The sequence below is a fragment of the Dasypus novemcinctus genome, chromosome 10, assembly GCF_030445035.2.
Source record: "Dasypus novemcinctus isolate mDasNov1 chromosome 10, mDasNov1.1.hap2, whole genome shotgun sequence".
NCBI lineage: Eukaryota > Metazoa > Chordata > Mammalia > Cingulata > Dasypodidae > Dasypus > Dasypus novemcinctus.
Genome location: NC_080682.1, coordinates 624,591 through 643,288, shown reverse-complemented (window position 1 = coordinate 643,288; position 18,698 = coordinate 624,591). Strand labels below are relative to the sequence as shown.

Sequence of the window (18,698 nt, the reverse complement as noted above, 5' to 3'; positions counted from 1 at the left end):
GGCCTGGCTGCTGCGCAGGTTTCTGGGTCCAGGCTGGTGGGGACCAGCCCCTGAGCAGGAGCTGCCACCCCAGGCCATGGCTGGACAGTGCTGGGTGCAGCCGGGCCGGGGTCTGGGTCCTGGGCCAGCTTCAACCCTGCCCTGGGGCCCCGTGGTCTGGAGGGAAGGGGCCGGCTCGGGGAGGACCCCCGCCAGGTCCAGCCCACCCGCACAGCTCGGGCGAGGGCACTGCCGGGCAGGCCTCGCAGAGCTCCGGCCCCCATCTTCCCGTCTCGGCTGAGAGGAGCTGGCAGGGGTGGGGACAGCAGATGGAAACACCACTCAGGAAAGTATCTGCTTTATTGCATTAGGCAGAATTTTACATAAAAATCAGAAAAACCTATGATCCCTCTTCCAATTGGTAAAAAACTCAAGGTTCGCTGCAAGGTGTGTGCGATTAGACCCGATTCCGGGAGTGGTGCTGTTGGCCACACAGCCTGGGGCGCTACTTTCCGTTCTCGGCACTGAACATTCGTTCCTAGAAGCAAACCCAGCGTGAGCCTGGCCGGCCTGAGGGGCCCCCCGGCTGTGCTTCCCACTGCGCAGAGCCCCCAGCGCGCCCGCCCCCAGCACCCAGGGCCCCAGCGCGCCCGCCCCCAGCACCCAGGGCCCCAGCGCGCCCGCCCCCAGCACCCAGGGCCCCAGCGCACCCGCCCCCAGCATCCAGGGCCCCAGCGTGCCCACCTCCAGCATCCGCTCCAGCTTCACAGCGTCTGCAGCAAACTTGCGGATCCCGTCTGAGAGCTTCTCGACGGCCATCTGGTCCTCGTTGTGCAGCCAGCGGAAGGTCTTCTCGTCCAGGTGGACTTTCTCCAGGTCGCTGGCCTGGGCTGGGGTGAAACCTGGAGCTGACCCCCGTCCGCCCGCATGGGACCTAGCCTGCTCCCAGACAGCACCTTGGAGGCCCCAGGAACGGTGTGACGGGGTCACCACCGTCACCTCTGTACCGGGGCCAGGCCACACGGGGGCAGCTGCGGAGGCACTCACCCGCCTTGGCCGAGAGCGCGGGTGTGAGCTTGGCGCTGTCCTTGAGGAGCTCCCCGAGGAGCTTGGGCGAGATGGTGAGAAAGTCGCAGCCCGCCAGCGCCTTGATCTCGCTCGTGTTGCGGAAAGAGGCGCCCATCACGATGGTCTTGTAGCCAAACTTCTTGTAGTAGTTGTAGATTTTGGTGACACTCTTCACCCCTGGGGGAGACCACACACAGCGTCCCCAACTGGGCCCTGCCGGCCCCGAGCGCTCCTCCCGCGCAGCCCCAGCACCACCCACGAGGCCCCCTCGCCCCGAGGGGCAGCTCACCAGGGTCTTCCTGGGGCTCATAGACCTTCTTGTCTGTGTTCGCCACGTGCCAGTCCAGGATGCGCCCCACAAAGGGGGAGATGAGCGTCACGCCCGCCTCGGCACAGGCCACGGCCTGGGCGAAGGAGAAGAGCAGCGTCATGTTGCAGTGGATGCCGTGCTGCTCCTCGAGCTCCCTGTGGGGACGGGGCAGTCAGGCTGGGGGCTGCTGGGACGCTCGTGGTGTGTTAAGTGCACCAGTGCGTCTGTCAGGAGCAAAGCCAGAGGCGCTCCTGGGTCAAGCCAGCCAGTGGGCCAAGGGGCTGCAGTTCTCTGCATCCGACCCATGGTGCAAAGAGGGCACGAGAGCAAAGGGCCTCTGGAGTGCCAGATCACTGGCACCTGCAGCCCTTCCTCCCAGGCTGGAAACAGGTGCCGTTTCTGTGCCCCCGCCCCACCCCTGACACTCTCCCAGGGGCCCCTCCACAGCAACCTCGCCGCCCAGCCTCTCGCCCCCGAGTCGGGGAGCAGGTAACAGGTGCTGTGCGGCCTCAGGCCTGTCCCAGCCTCGGTCTGCCTGCCCCGTGGCAGCACCCCCATCAGCCAGCGGGGACTGACGCGAGCAGAGGGCGAGGCCACAGCGGGTCCCGAGGCCCGGGCCGAGGAGCCACCAGCACAGACGCTGGCCTGGCGCCGTCAAGGCCACTGCATAGCCACTGGAGGTGGCAAGGGGACAGGCTGGCAGGCCCATTCCCAGCGCTGCCCACAAGCGCCCTGTGTCCTCACAGCTGCACCTTTGCCGCAGCCAAAGGTGGGCTGTGGATGAAGCGCTGATGCAGGCCCCTGTGTGGACAGGCCGTGATGGCGTCATGCCGCCAGAGGCCATGCTGTGATGCCAATGCGTGAAACGTCTGGAGAGACAAACTACCAGGACAGACTCAGGCCTGGGAGTGGGGAATGACCGCTAACAGGGACAGTGCGTGGCCGTGAAGAGACCGGGGCCCCCGGGATTGAGGGCTGGGGTTCACACCTCAAGAGGTGGCGTGGCTGTGTCCACTGCCCTGCTGCTGCCCGTCAGATGACTGGCATGGGTGGGGCCACACGGAGCCCCTCCCAGAGGCCAGGCCCCAGCAGCACCCTCCATGGCGTGGCCGGCCGAGCAGGTGCGCTCGCAGACCTAAGGTGTCATTGTCATCGGCCACTTCGAGGTGAGAGTGTCCCAGAGTTCTACTTTTTTTTTTTTATTGACTTTGTAATAATATTACATTAAAAATATATATGTGAGGTCCCATTCAACCCCACCCCCACCCCCCTAGAGTTCTACTTTGTACTGTTTTTTTCCCCTATATTTTCACCGAACCTATACTTTGTATGGACAACTTATTAAACTTTATGTATGCAAAGATAAGGGCGAAGGAAACCTGGCATTCTCACCTGCGGACTCCCTCCTAAGGAGCCTGCCTGGCGCACAAAGCCCGTAGCACACGGCCTCCTCCCGCCCGCCCTCAGCCGCTCAGCCCTTGGGGGCACTCACTTCCCAGCCTGAATCCCTTCCCACGTGGACGACAGCTTGATGAGGATCCGCTCCTTGCCGACTCCGGCCTCTCTGTAGAGCTCAATGAGGCGTCTGGCTCGCTCCACCATCTCGTCCTTGTCAAAGGAGAGCCTGCCGGGGAAGGAGCAGCTGCATGGGCCTGCTCGGGACGCCATGGGAGAGGGTCCCAAACGCCCACCCCAGCTGTGAGCAGATCGTGCCCTACACGCGTGTCCAGGAGGCGGATGACGACCTGATCCCAGGGCAGACCTTGTCAGCTGGACTAGTGGGGCGATCACTCCAGGAGCTCCAAGGAGACATGGAGAGCCCACGCTGCACAGAACGCCACCACAGCCCTGCTGCCGTGCCTGTTCGCTTGGTGCAGGTTGCCTGTCTAGGCCCCCCAAAGCGGGCAGCAGCACCTCCATACCTGGCATCAACTTCTGTTGACACACGACCCGGAATCTTCTTCAGTATTTCCGCTCCAAACAACACGTAAAGCTTATCAATTGCATTCTTAACCTGTTCCTCATGTGATCTGAAATTCAAGGGGGAAAAGAGACGCATGTGCACAGAAGTCTACAAAACAAATCCCTGGTTTTTGGTCAGTTTCCTTTCCTTCCACTTCCAAAAAGACCTTTTTTTAAAATCAAGGTGTGGAGTGAGACACCCCAGAGCGCATCCTCCCCACAGAAGTTGTGAAAACCAGCCACAGCGGGAAGAGCACCTTCCTCGAAGCTCCAGAAACAGTGAAAACACTGCGGCAGCAGGGCGAGCACCAAACCAAGAAAAAGGCAACTGAGAAACAGCAGGACCTCGAGCAGCCGTAGCTCAGTGGCTGAGCGCCAGCTTCACATGTACAAGATCCTGGCTTCAATCCCTGGTACCTCCTAAAGAAAAAAAAGGTAGGATCTTAAAAAATCTAGGCAAGATGCAGGTAGAAGCATAAGGCAAATGGATTTCTATATATCAGTAGTGAACTAGAAAAGGAAAGCAAGAAAATTCCATTTGGATAGCACGTAAAAGAATAAAACACCTAGGAGTGAGGAGACTATCCTGTGCTCGTGCATCTGGCATTGCTGAGAGGCCGTGCTGTCTGAAGTGGAACGCAAACTCAACGTGATCCTTACAGAAACTACGGCAGCCTTTGATGCTGAAGTGGAAAACCTCGTCCTCCAAGCTCTTAGGGAATTGCAGGGGCCAGACACTCCTGAAGAAGCACCGAGCTGAAGGACTCCCGCTTCCTGATTAAAGACTTACTACAAAGCTACAGCAGTGGCACCGGCACAGACAGGCTCACAGGCCGGGGGAGGAGAATACGCAGCCAGGCGGTTTCCAACAAGGCTGCCAAGCCCATTCAACGGGGAAGGAGACGTCCGCAAATGGTGCCGGGAGGACTGGAAGTCCACACACAAAACAACGAGTATAACCTCACCTCGCCATGCACAAAAGTCAATTCAAAATGGATCAAAGCGGAAGCAGTTGTGGCTCAAATAACAGAGCGTCTGCCTCCCATATGGACGGTCCAGGGTCCGAGCCCAGGGCCTCCTGACCTGTGCGGTGAGTTGGCTCACGCACACGCTGCCACACACAAGGAGAGCCGCCCCGTGCGAAAAAAGCGCAGCCCACCCAGGAGTGGCGCCACGCACATGGAGGGCCTGGCGCAGCAAGCTGACGCACCAAAAAAAGCGATGGTTTCCCGGTGCTGCCTGACAAGAATGCAGGTGGACACAGAGCAACACACAGCAAATGGACAGAGAGAGCAGACGGGGGGTGGGGGGGTGGGGGGAGAGAGAAATAAATAAATCTTTAAAACAAAACAAAATGGATCAAAGCACATGGCGAATACACAGAGCAAAACAGCAGGGTGGGGGGGAGGAAAAAACATATCAAAGATATAAATATAAGAAGTAATATAAAACTGTTACAAAAAAACATAGGGGAAACTCTTCAGGACCTTTTAAGAGGCAATGGAGTTTTAGATTTTACACAAGCAATAAAAAAAGATAAACTGAACTCCATCAAAATTAAAAACTTATGCATCAAAGGACATTATCAAGAAAGTAAAAAGGCAACCTAAGAATGGGAGAAAATACTTGGAAATATATTTGAAAAAGGTTTAATAGCTGTAATTTATAAAGAATCCTACAACTCAACAAAGGACAACCTAATTTAAAAAGGGGCCAAGGATTTGAACAGAAATTTCTCCAAAAGTGATTTACAAAAAATGGCCAATAAGTTAGTCATTAGGTAAATGCAAATTAAAACCATGATGGAAAAGAAAACAAAACAAAAACAAAAACAAAACCCACAAAAAACAGGATCAAATACCACTATACACCCACAGGAAGATGGCTATAGTTGGGAAAAAAAAATCTATACAAGGGAAGCATAGAGGATTGAGGTGTTAAGTTTTTGTCCGATTTAAAAAAAATTTTTTTTAAGATTTTTTATTTCTGCCCCCACCCCCCAGTTGTCTGCTCTCTGTGTCCATTCGTTGTGTGTTCTTCTATGACCGCTTCCACCCTTATTAGCAGCACTGGGAATCTGTATTTCTTCTTGTTGCATCATCTTGCTGTGTCAGCTCTCCGTGTGTGCGGTGCCATTCCTGGGAAGGCTGCGCTTTCTTTTGCACTGGGCGGCTCTCCTTACGGGGAGCACTCCTTGCGCATGGGGCTCCCCTATGCAGGGGACACCCCTACATGGCAGGGCACTCCTTGTGTGCATCAGCACTGCACATGGGCCAGCTCCACACAGGTCAAGGAGGCCCAGGGTTTGAACCGCGGACCTCCCATGTGGTAGGTGGATGCCCTAACCACTGGGCCAAATCCGCTTCCCTGATTTTTAAAATTATAATTATGGAAATAATGAAAATGCTTTAATAATAATTGAAGCCATGAATGTACAACTATTTTTTTTTAAAGGTAACATCTTTTTTTTTTCCTCTCCCCACTTCCCCTCCCCCAGTTGTCTGTTCTCTGTGTCTATTTGCTGTGTTCTTCTTTGACCGCTTCCATTGTTGTCAGCAGCACAGGAATCTGTCTCTTTTTGTTGTGTCATCTTGTGTCAGCTTTCAGTGTGTGCGGTGCCATTCCTGGGCAGGCTGCACTTTCTTTCGCGCTGGGCGGCTCTCCTTATGGGGTGCACTCCTTGCGCGTGGGGCTCCCCTACGCAGGGGACAACCCTGCATGGCAGGGCACTCCTGGCGCTCATCAGCACTGTGCGTGGGCCAGCTCCACACGGGTCAAAGGAGGCCCGGGGTTTGAACTGCAGACCTTCCATGTGGTAGACGGATGCCCTAACCACTGAGCCAAGTCCACTTCCCAATTTACAACTATTGCCTATGACATCCATTGCCTACTACAAAGTCCTGCTTGTACACTTTGGATGAACTGTATGCTTTATTAATGTATATCAATTGATTTGTTTAAAAAAACCCACAAAAATAACACAGAATAGAATCTCAAATTGCTGATGGGAATTTAAGATGGTGTAGCCTCTGTGGAAAACAGATTGGCAATCCTCAGAAAATTAAGTACGGATTCACTAACTGACCCAGCAACTCCACTCCTACATAGACACCCACATGAAACGAGAGCAGGGACTTGAACTGCCATTTGCACACCAACGCTCATCCCAGCATTTTTCCCACAGCCAAAAAGTGGAAGCAACCCAAGTATCAATCAACAGAAGAATGGACAGACAAACGTGGTCTATCCGTACAATGGCTATTATTCAGCAGTAAAAAAGGCAGAAGTGTTGGCACATGCTGTAACACAGATGAACAGTGAGGACATCATGTTGCGTGAAATAAGCCAGACACAAACAAATATTATAGGATTTTTCTTATATGAAACAGAAAAAGCAAATTCGCATATACAGAACACAGAATAGTGGTTCCCAGGGGTGGTAGAAGTGGGGAATAGGGAGTTGCTGCTAAACGACCATGAGTTTTGTTTGGAATGATAAAAATAGTCTGAAAAAAGTGGTGACAGTCACAGAGTTTTGCTAATGTACTGTTGAAGAACTGTCCACTTAAAATGATAAAATGGCTTTTATGTTAGGTATATTTCATCCAATTAAAAACAAACATATTTTAAGAAACAGTAGGATCCCTCAGTACCCTGGCTAGCCCGTCTCCCGCCCTCCCCAGCGCAGTGCGGGGCTTGCCCTAATTCCAGGGGAGCAGGGACCCCTGTGCATGTGCTGGGAGCGTGCGCCTGGCCTCTGATTGCTGGTGGCCAGGTGGCAGGGACTCGCTGCCCAGAAGGTGCCCTGAGGGTGGCAGGCGCTCACCGAGCTCTCCCTCCGGGCACTGTGGGCGAGCAGGCGAGGAGTGCAGCCCGGGGCAAGGGCCGGCTGGCTGTGGGCACGCCGTGCAGTGCCCAGGACAGGAGGAAACTTTCCCAGGGAAGAGGAAGGGGGAGTCAAGCTTCCCGGGAACAGGGCATCAGTCTGGGGTGCTGGATGGCACTGACACCCAATGGGTGAGATTGGTCCCACTGAGTCCTGCGCTCCGGAGTGGCTGGGACAGGAAGTTTACGCTGTGTGGAGTCTCCACCTAAGAGACTGAAGAGACAGTGGCAGTGACATGCAGTACGTGGTCCTGGATGGACCTACGCATGGGAAAACTGCAGGGTACACTCGGTCTTCATGTCAATGTCAAATTTTTTAAGGGGTTTCTAAGTGAGTATCCTTGTTCTTAGGAAATGTACATGGCAGTCTCGGGGTGCAAGAGGCGTGATGTATACGACCTTTACTCTAGTGTTCAGAAAACAAATAAAATGATATAATATTGTGGTAAAATGTCAACGTGGATAAGCGTGGATATCTGGGGGGGGGGGCACACTGAGCTTCCTGTATTGGAGGCCCCATGTCTCCACCAGGGCTGCCGAGTCAAGACCTCCAGGCCAGGGTCCCTGGACTCAGGCCCCACACCCGCGTCCTAGCCGAGCCCCCCATTCTGATCAAAGTCCAAGCGGCACCTAGAAAAGGCTGAGCAGGAGGCAGAGCTGGTCGGGGCAGGAGGGTGCTGGCTGCAGAAGTACGCCAGGAGCTGTCAGAACCAGACTGTGCCTTACTTCCGTTGGTCAGGCTGTAGGAATGATGAAATGACAGCCGGGAAGCCGGCAGGGTCCCACTCCGAGACGCAGGAGGGAACTGCTAGGGAGTGGACGCCATCCGGCCTCCTGGCTGGGCTGGTGTGCATGGGGTGTGACCTGAGAGGGGTGCGGTTTGCTACATACAAATCAGGCCCCAGTGATATTGAGGAAAATAAACATGAAAAGGCGACTTTCTTTACTTGTGTGCAAGACCTTCAGTGAGCTAAAATTCAGCTGGGACAGGAAGCACAGCCAAGGGCACCAGTCCCCAGGAGACTAGGGAAGCCCCTCTGCCCGCGAGGAGCAGGGAGCCGCCCGTGGACAGTGCCTCAGCCACTCACCCGCCCAGCTTCTTCCCGAAGGCCACGGCCTCCTCCACCAGGTCCTGGTAGGCGGGCATCTGAGCGGCAGCCAGGATCAGCGAGGGGTTTGTGGTGGCATCCTGCGGCTTGTACTCGTCGATGGCTGGGGAGATGATTTTGGAAGTCAGTAAAAGCAACTTGGTTCCATCCAAAATCAGTGATGTTCCAATATCAACACTTAACCAGCGTCAGGAACTTACTTCCCAAATCAAGATTCAACCATACTCCACTTACTTGTAAATCAAAAAAGTGTGGCAAAAAGAAGTAGCTGTTTGTACAATGATAAAGCGCAACCCAGACAAAAAGAGGACAGAGATCAAACCCCAACCTGTAGCCACTGACTTTTGACGCCGTGCGTGGGAGAGCTGGGGCATGTGGGCAAAGCAGGCGTAACATGGAAATATGCTTTCGGGCGCAAACCACCGAGTGAAGAGCGGGCCGTGTGTATCCCAGGGCTCACTAAGCACCAGTTTTCTGTCTTCTTTAAAGCTGGCTCTCATCTCATTACTTGTTTCTTAGGTAACCAAGCTCTGAATTCACAGATGCCTCCACGGCTTCACCAATCCACATGGCGCCCAGAAGTGAGGAGGTGAGAATGTCGAGCTACCTTCCCAGACAGCGGTGCCACACACTGTGTTCTGGGAAGCTCGGCTGGCTAGCGCAGTCAGTTCACATGACAACTAGTATTTTCAAAGTATGCTTTCACGACACAGCTACAGCAGTGGAGGATGGACAGGCGGATGCGAGGCAGGGACAGTGTGGGGGTCCGGCACCGGGGAGGCCTCTGCAGGACGGTGGCAGTTCGCAAGCTGCACAGGACCCTCCACACGTGTGAGCGTGTACATGCACACACACGCAGGCTGAAGGTGGTGCGCGGAGCCGGTGCTGCAGCCTGCCACGCGCTGTGTCTATGCTGACCTGGTTCTGACAGTGAACCTCAGCCCCCGAGGTGCGCCCCGGGGAGCTCAGGGACACTCGCGGGGACTCCAGGCCGGGCTTTACACCTGCCTGTGACTCAGTAATTTTTTCAAAAATAAGTTAAAGAAGAATGCGTTTGCTGGGGAAGTCCTTCCACAGGTGAGTGCATTCATGGAGCCTGTGAGCTGTGCAGCCAAAATGAGTAATGTACCATAATGTCACAAAATTTCTCACCTAAGCATAACTGAAGCGATTTTATTTCAACTTCAAAAAATAACATATAAAAGGCAGATTAACAAATTAAGGAAGCATTACTTTTAGAAATTCTGTCAAGGCACATTTTTCTTATTTAAACCTAAAAACAAACTCAATTGTTTTTCCAGTGTTCAGAAAGATACATAAATGAGCAGAGATGATTAAATGCCATGACTAAGGGCTCCTCGTTGAAATGATTTTTGTTATGTATCTTACTGCAATTAAAGAGCAAATAAAAATTTAAAAAAAACGCTGAACTGCACAATCTGTATGGGTGAATAAATGGTATGTGAATTATACCTTAAAAAAGCTAATTTAAAAATGGATTTATTATGCCTTAAAAGGGTGATTTTTTAAAAACTGGTTTGGCCCTGGGGTCCACAGATAGGTTTCAGAGCTGAGGGACCCTTAGACTGAATGTGCAACTGGGGAAGGGGCTGTTTGGGGACGATCTACAGCTTTTATTGTATTTCCAAAGCAGTCAAAGAGTTAGTAACTTTCACTTCACAAAACTCAGATCACAAAGTCAAATGCATTACTTAAGTATATGTAAATGCACGTATTTATGATTACTTAGCACTTATGAATATACATTATCAGTGTTTGTTCTTATAAAATTGTTAATATTCATTTAAAAAAAATCAGTACTTAGATTTAGAGACTTTCAAAACCACCACCGAAAAAAAGCATTCCCCCGTGGGTCTTGGTGAAAACAAAGAACTGCCACCGCAGGGGTTCTCTCATCCGCTCTAGACCCCAGAGCGCCACCACCTAAGCAAGATCCCAAATGTTTCTGAGTGATGAGAAGGGAGAAAATGGTGCAGAAAAATGTGCGGCCGCCTCAGTGCCACCCCCAGCGAGGCCTGGGCGGCAGCTCCCGCCCCACACCGGAGGGACGAGGCTCCAGCACGCGCTGCTGCAAGCCCAGTGTGTGGAACCCAAGAGGGTTCTGCCTCCCTCTTTTGTTGAAGCCACCAAATGTGCTTACTCACTCTCCTCGGTAAACAATCCTTTCACTCAGTTATCAAGAAGGAACGGAGCCTGTTTCTCAAGTCACCATGAGAAAGCAGAAAAGAGAGGAAGCCAGCAGCTCAGCCGCGCCTCCCTTCCCTGCTTCACGCCTTCCGTGCTTCACGCCGTAGGACACTCACGGCCGTCAGCCCTTCAAGGGGGTCCTGGAGACCTCATTTCTTGACAGCAAAGCACAGAAACAGGCCCATCCACCGCACACCCCGCCCCCGGCTGCAGACACCCGCCCAGATCAAGAGTTTCCCGAGCGTCTACCGCTCTTTCCACGTTCTCCGGGTTTCAGGCATCCCACGCCGCAGGCAAAATCGCCCGATTAAAACCGCCCCAGTCCAGGTGTCACACCACCGGCCACCGGAGGCCTAAGAGCGCGGGAAGCCTCCCCCGCCCGGAGCTGAAGGCCCGTCCGCCCCCTCCACCTCGAGCCCGTGGCCCCCGCCTGCTCCGTTGGTCGGTCGGTCGGGTCTCCCCAGAGCCCCCAGCCCCCTCCTGGCCCGCCCACCCCTCCACCCTACCAGGAGCCCCCGGCCCCCTGCCCGGCCCGCCCACCACTCCACCGTCCGGGGAGCCCCCGGCCCCCGGCCAGGCCCGCCCACCACTCCACAGTCCCGGGAGACCCCGGCCCCCTGCCCGGCCCGCCCACCCCTCCACCGTCCCGGGAGCCCCCGGCCCCCGGCCAGGCCAGCCCACCACTCCACAGTCCCGGGAGACCCCGGCCCGCCCACCCCTCCACCGTCCCGGGAGCCCCCGGCCCCCGGCCAGGCCAGCCCACCCCTCCACCCTCCCGGGAGTCCCCGGCCCCGGCCAGGCCCGCCCACCCCTCCACCGTCCCGGGAGCCCCCGGCCCCCGGCCAGGCCCGCCCACCACTCCACCCTCCCGGGAGTCCCCGGCCCCGGCCCCGGCCAGGCCCGCCCACCCCTCCACAGTCCCGGGAGACCCCGGCCGCCTGCCCGGCCCGCCCACCCCTCCACCGTCCCGGGAGTCCCCGGCCCCGGCCAGGCCCGCCCACCCCTCCACCGTCCCGGGAGCCCCCGGCCCCCGGCCAGGCCCGCCCACCACTCCACCCTCCCGGGAGTCCCCGGCCCCGGCCAGGCCCGCCCACCCCTCCACAGTCCCGGGAGACCCCGGCCCCCTGCCCGGCCCGCCCACCCCTCCACCGTCCCGGGAGCCCCCGGCCCCCGGCCAGGCCCGCCCACCACTCCACCCTCCCGGGAGTCCCCGGCCGCCTGCCCGGCCCGCCCACCCCTCCACCGTCCCGGGAGCCCCCGGCCCCCGGCCAGGCCCGCCCACCCCTCCACAGTCCCGGGAGACCCCGGCCCGCCCACCCCTCCACCGTCCCGGGAGCCCCCGGCCCCCGGCCAGGCCAGCCCACCCCTCCACCCTCCCGGGAGTCCCCGGCCCCGGCCAGGCCCGCCCACCCCTCCACCGTCCCGGGAGCCCCCGGCCCCCGGCCAGGCCCGCCCACCACTCCACCCTCCCGGGAGTCCCCGGCCCCGGCCAGGCCCGCCCACCCCTCCACAGTCCCGGGAGACCCCGGCCGCCTGCCCGGCCCGCCCACCCCTCCACCGTCCCGGGAGTCCCCGGCCCCGGCCAGGCCCGCCCACCCCTCCACCGTCCCGGGAGCCCCCGGCCCCCGGCCAGGCCCGCCCACCACTCCACCCTCCCGGGAGTCCCCGGCCCCGGCCAGGCCCGCCCACCCCTCCACAGTCCCGGGAGACCCCGGCCCCGGCCAGGCCCGCCCACCACTCCACCGTCCCGGGAGGCCCCGGCCGCCTGCCCGGCCCGCCCACCCCTCCACACCCCGGCCGCCTGCCCGGCTCGCCCACCACGCCACCCTCCCCATAGCCCCGGGCCCCTGCAGGTCTGTCCAAGAATCCGTCCTCCCAGGAGCCGGAACTCCGGACGCCTCAGGAGACGGGCGCATGCGCCGTCCGCTCCGGCGCGCCCGGCCCAGGCGCCGATCCCTGCCCGGCCTCACCCTGGAAGTCGCCGGTGTCGGCCACCACGGTGGTGAACTGCCTGAGCTGCTCCAGCGCCGACTCCATCCTCTGGCGCTTCACTGGGGAGCCCGACATGGCGAGGCGCGGGCGGCGGCGGGAGAAGAGCGCGCGGCCCACAATGCACCGCGGCCCCGCCCCCGAACCGGCCAATCGGAGAGCGCCCTGGGAGGCCCCGCCCCCAAGGCCCCGCCCCGCCCCCGAAGGCCCCACCCGGCTGTGCCGCGCCCTGGGCGGGGGTCGCGGCGCGGGGGGTCGCGGCAGCTCCCTCGTGGAGTACAGGCGAGACGAGGGGAGCGCGGGGCGTGGCGCCCGGCTCCCGGGCAGAGGTCGTGCGCGTGGGCGGCGGCCCGGCCCGGCCGCGAGGTGGCCGCGGCCCGCAGGCCTGTGGAGGCGCAATCCGCCCTCAGCCGGGAGGGCCTCGCGGAAGCCTGCTCGGGCTGGTCCCGGGCGTGGGGAGGGGGCGACCGGGAGGCCCGATGGTGCCGACTGCCGTCCCGGGGGCCTGTGGGGGCAGGCCGAAGCTGAGGGCTGAGAAGTGTGGCACGAGGGCGCGGCCTCGCGGGCGCGGGGCGGCCTTGTCCTGGCGGGGCCGGCCGGAGGCTCACCCGGGCCGCTGGGAGGTGGCCCTGCAGGGAGCCTCGGGGAGCACGGAGGGGGCTTGCTTCCCCATCGCAGACCAGGCTCACGGGGCTGCGATAAGCTCAGCACGGCCAGTGCTGACCGTCAGAACCACCTGCGCCCTGGCCACGGCAGTGAAGCAGGCCTTTGTCTGCCAGGTCTGGCCGCTGCTGCTCCCCGCCCGCTCCGGCTGTGCCTGGGGCAAGGGGGGCGGTTGGGGTGCTTTGGGGTAGGTGGCCTGCCGGCCTGCTGGTCAGCGGGAGAGAAGGCCTTGGGGGGCCTGACATCCGCTCTCCCCTGCTGGGATCCAGAGCCAGGACAGCCCCAAAGCAGGTGTCCAGAGGGCGTTTCGTGGAGCCCATCGTGGAGAACGTTTTTCATGGGGGTTGTGTGTCATTTTATTGTTGTGTAGGAATTCTTTATGTATTCTGGATACCAGTCTTTTCTCACGTGTACCTACGGAAGATTTTCCCTCCAGTCTGTACTTACCTTTTCATTTTCTTAACAGTGTCTTTGATGCACAGAAGCTCTTAATTTGGATGGAGTTCAGTTTATCAAATTTTTTTCTATGGTTCATGCTTTTTATTTAGTCTCTTAGAAATCCTTGCTTACTCCATAGCAGCAAAGATATTCTCCTATGATTTCTTCTAGGAAGTTTCAGTTTTAACTCTTATTTAGGGCATTTGATGCATCTCAAGTTCACTTCTTTCTGGTTAGGAGGTAGAGGTCCTGGGACACTTTTTCCATGTAGTTAGCCACTCCTTCCAGCGACTTTGATTGAAAAGTCTTTTTTCTCCCCTCTCTGCTGAAATGCAGAGACCGTCCTGGGGCGGCTCCCAAGGTGGGGAAGCAGGAAAGCCACAGGGCCGGTGCTCAGAGGCCGTGACCTGAACCGCGGCCGCTCCCAGCTCAGCAGTGAGTTGCTGGACGGGGTTGGGGCTGAGGACGGGCTGTGACCACAGCCTTGGCCTGTGGCTGGTGCTGACTCACGGGAGCCTTTCAAAGCCATTTTAGGGGAGCGGACTTGGCCCAGTGGATAGGGCGTCGGCCTACCGCATGGGAGGTCTGCGGTTCAAACCCTGGGCTTCCTTGACCCGTGTGGAGCTGGCCCATGCGCAGTGCTGATGTGCAAAAGGAGTGCCCTGCCACGCAGGGGTGTCCCTGCATAGGGGAGCCCCATGCGCAAGGAGTGCGCCAGTAAGGAGAGCTGCCCAGCGCGAAAGAAAGTTCAGCCTGCCCAGGAATGGTGCTGCCCACACGGAGAGCTGACACAACAACAAGACGACACAACAACAAGAAACACAGATTCCCGGTGCTGTTGATAAGGGTGGAAGCGGTCACAGAAGAACACAGCGAATGGACACAGAGAGCAGACAACTGAGGGGGAGTGGGGAAGGGGAGAAAAATATATAAAAAATAAATCTTAAAAAAAAAAAAAGCTGTTTTTTTCCCAACCTGAGCAAGGCACCTGGAAAACCCCCAACCTAAAAACAGCCGCAAACCCCCGGTGGAGCTGCTCACGTGGCCTCGTCACGGGCAGCCTCAAGTCCTTGTGGTGGAGAAGCAAGGGTGGGGGCTTGGAGTCGGACCCCCGCCCCTGTCAGGACCTGAGGGCACCTTTGTGCCTAAGGAAAAGAAGGACACCCCAGAATCTAGAAGGGACAAATACGTTACTTGTATTTCCAAATAGTTTTTTTTTAATGCAACCAGAGATGATCACCTTGAAAGGCCAGTTTTAAAAAAAATTCCAGACTCTTTTCATCATTCCAAACTAAACTCACGTTTAGCAATAACCCCCCGTCCCCCCAGCCCTCGTACCCACTGTTCTGCTTTCTGTCTCTATGACTTGATTATTCCAAGTATTTCATGTAAGAGAAATCACAAAATATTTGTGCTGCCCTGGAGGGCTGCTCAGGGTTGGGGCTCATTTCACTCAGCGCGAGATCTTCAAGGGCATGTGCCAGCGTGTCGCTTCTTTTATGACTGAATGATATTCCTTCATATGGATGGACCAGTGTGGTCTTGTTAGGAGGTACTGGGGCGCGAACCCGGGATCTTGTACATGGGGAGCAGGTGCTCAACCGCTGAGCTACATCTGCTTCCTCAGACCCCATTTTGTTGGTCGATTCATCTGTTGGTGGACATCTAGGCTGCTTCCACCTTTTGGAAATGGTGAAAAAGCTGCGATGAACATTAGTGTGCAAATATCTGTCCAAATCCCTGCTTTCACTTCTGGGTCTATACCTAGGGGTGGAATTGTTGGGTCATGTGGTAATTCTATGTGTAACTTTCTGAGGGACTGCCAAACTATTGGGCTGCAGCATTTCACATTCCCACCAAGAGTGGATGAGGGTTCCTGCTCTCCCACATTGTCACCAACACTTACTATTTTCAGTTTTTAAAATAATAGAAAAAAAACAATAGCCCTTGGGGAGTGGGTGTAGCTCAGTGGTGAGTGCCCGCTTCCCATGCATGAGGTCCTGGGTTCAATCCCCAATGCCTCCTAAAAATAAAAAAATAGAAGATGATCGTCTTCCTAGTGGGCGTGAAGTGGTGTCTCCTGTGGTTTGCATTTTGTTGTTTTTTTCGCTATTAACTCACTGTAGTTTTAATTTGCATTTCTCAAATGGCTAATGATGTTAAGCATCTTTTCATGTACTTAGTGGTCATTTGTATATTATCTTTGGAAAAATGTCTGTTCAAATCCTTGGCCCGTGTTTAAATTGGGTTGTCTTTTTGCTGTTGAGCTGCAGAAGTTCTTTATGTATTCTGGACATTCAACCATTACCTGATATGTGGTTTCCAAATATGTTCTCCCATTCTGTAGATTGTTCTCTGATACATGGAAATTAATTTTGAAGAAGTCCATTTCTCTTTTTTCTTTTTTCTTGCTTCTGCTCTTGGTGTAAAATCTAAAAGGCCTTTGAAATTTACGTTTTGGGAGGAAGGTCACTAGGAGGGTGAAGGGGGTCACTTGGGGAGACCACTCCCTGGAGCCAGAGGTGGTGGGATTTGCTGATGGAGTGGGTGGGGTGGGAGGGGCCAGGAGGAGGAGCAGGTGGGGCTGCCAGGGCGGGCTGTTGGGAGGGAAGCAGCTGGGGCAGGGGCCCACCCGGCAGCCAGGGGGTGTCGCGCTCACGGCTGGCTCCCCCCGTTTGAGAGGCGATGGGTCTGGGAGGCAGCAGAAGCCCCGGGGCTGGAGGCGGGGGTGGGCAGAGGTGGAGGAGGGTGGTCAAGGGCAAGTGGCCGGCACCAGGGAGGGGGTGGTGTGGCCCCTCCAGGCGCGGTGAGGGGGAGAGGTGGGCAGACAGTGGGCAGACAGCCCCGCAGGGGTTCGGCTGAGAAATCACAGCCAGGCGGTTAGTGGCTGGTGGAGAGTGTGGGACTAGCATGGGGGAAGGGCAGGGAAGGACTGATGGGTCAAGTGGGGACAGACCCTGGTGGGGGCTGCTGACCGCCTCTATCCTCGGGAACTAAAGAGGAAGCAAGACCACCAGCTGAGGGGTCGCGGGGCAGGGGCCGAAAGGAGGGGCGCGGCTGGCGTCCAGGCTGGGAGCGGGGCTTGGGGAGCAGGCCATGGGGTCAGAGCTGGGCAGGTGGGTGGGGGTGGGTTTACCCCGATGCCGCCAGACTTGATGATGAGGGCAGGAGGCCCGAGCTGGGTGGGGCAGAGGGCACCCAGGGTCCTGGGGGAGACGCTGGGTGGGGCAGGGCAGGCGTGGGCTATTGGCTGGGTGGCTGAGGCAGGGGCTCCATTGTCAAGCCAACCATAAAAGAAGGCAGGTGCACGAGTTCCCCAAGCTGAGAACAACGGACGCTTTTGTCTCATTGTCCCCAGGTCAGGACTAGGAGCTGATGGCTCCACTCCCGTCCCCCCCAAGGGGCCTCACCTGTCTGCACAGGTGGTCTGCCCCCTGCCTTCTTTGCAGCCTTGGGGTGGGGGCAGGTGAGCCTTGCCTCAACTTCCTGTTACACAGTTTTTAAAGTTCCTCTTAAAAAACTCCCACACCATTGTGGAGCGAGTTCAGGAAAGCTTGTCTTCAAAATAGGAATGCCTTCGTGGGAGGGTCAGCCCACATGAGGACAGCAGTTCCTTCTGGGGAGCAGGTGGGGATGCTACGGTGGATTCCCCGTTTTTGAGTCCAGGCTTGGAGGGTGAGCATGTGGTACATTTATTCCTGCCTGGACCTCAGTTAAGTCTTCTAACGCTTTTGTTTGCATGAGTTCTTGTAAGATGTTCATTGTTTCTAATACATGATTTTTTTCTTCATGTCCACCTTTTTTTTTTTAAACTGTTTTGTACATTTAATAATCGAACATATAAATAAAAAAGAAAAACTGTTGAATAAAAACAACATTTCTCAAATGTACTGGATGCCTTTAAATTTTTTTTGAATCATACATTATGTTACACAGTATATTTGGTTCATAGTAACACAATCACACAGTATTTGTCCTTTTGCTTCTGGCTTGCTTCACTCAACACAACGTCCTCCAGGTTCATCTGTGCTGTCACGTGCTTCACCCTTTCTTCTTACAGCTGCATAATAGTCCATTGTGTGGCTGCACCACAGTTTATCCATTCATCTGTTGACTGACACCTGGGTAGTTTCCAACTTTTGGCAATTGTGAATAACGTCGCTGTGAACATGGGTGTGCAGACGTCTGTCGGGCCCTGCTCTCCGTTCTTCTGGGCGTACACCACGAGCGGTGCTGCAGGGCCGAGACGGCCACCTGTTTTAACCCACAGGACCAGTGTCCTTTCTTTGGACTGGACACTTTTTCTCTAACGCCGACCCACTCGCTGTGGACAGGCCCTCCTGCCTGTGCTGTGCGCGCCCATGGCCCCCCACCACCTTTCCTCAGGGCACTCCCACCTGCCCTGAGGACTTGGGGCTCTCGGGCAGACCCAGGAGCGGGGTTATGGAGGGCTGCCTCGGCCCGCAGGCCCGTCAGCCTCGGCCACCGTCCTGGCTGGAGTCTAACCCGCTCCTGCGCTGTAAACCTGTATCGGGGCCTGATGAGAGCCAGCGAGGGACCCAGGTTAGTGCCCTTTGGGCTGGATCACTTCCTAGAGGGCCCTGGTTAGGCGCCGCCCAGGGGGGCCTCACCCTGCAGGGGAGGGGGCGAGAAGCGCCCTTTGACCTTCCGAGGGGGAGGCTCCTGACAGCCTGCACCCCCGGAGCAGAGAGAGGCCCCAGGCAGAGCAGGCTGGGCAGACGAGACAAGCGGCCAGGCCCCTGCGCCCACCGCCCTTGGACACTTTCACAGCCTCAGAACTAAGATTTCACCCTAATAAATTCCCAGTATAAAAGCCAGCCCATTTCTGGTATATCGTATTGACAGCCTTTAGAAAGCTAAAAAGCCGCTTTCTGCTTTTGCCTGGCGACAGGTGGAGGTGTCCCCGCCGGCCTCTCCGGTGGCGGGGGCACAGGACCCGCCCACGGCCGTCGCCTCCCCATGGCTTGCCGGCCTCTCCCTGTCCACCGCCGTCGTGCTTCCTGCAGGCCTGAGGGACAGAGCTGGAGTTTCTATAGAGACTTTCTTTGAAAGGATCGTTGCAAAGG

The 18,698-nt window shown here is 56.9% G+C and overlaps 1 protein-coding gene across 1 annotated transcript; it reads right to left on the bottom strand.

The window, feature by feature from the left end:
• Window positions 1–321: 321 nt before the first annotated feature.
• TALDO1 (transaldolase 1) lies at window positions 322–12,648 on the bottom strand. The gene is made up of 8 exons (XM_058304883.2): window positions 12,492–12,648; window positions 8,293–8,416; window positions 3,280–3,387; window positions 2,850–2,981; window positions 1,337–1,512; window positions 1,027–1,224; window positions 724–869; window positions 322–517 (listed from the first exon to the last, which is right to left on the bottom strand). Exons 1-8 carry the CDS (start codon window positions 12,586–12,588, stop codon window positions 485–487), a joined length of 1,014 nt encoding a protein of 337 aa, XP_058160866.1. The 5' UTR covers window positions 12,589–12,648; the 3' UTR covers window positions 322–484.
• Between the last annotated feature and the right edge of the window lie 6,050 nt (window positions 12,649–18,698).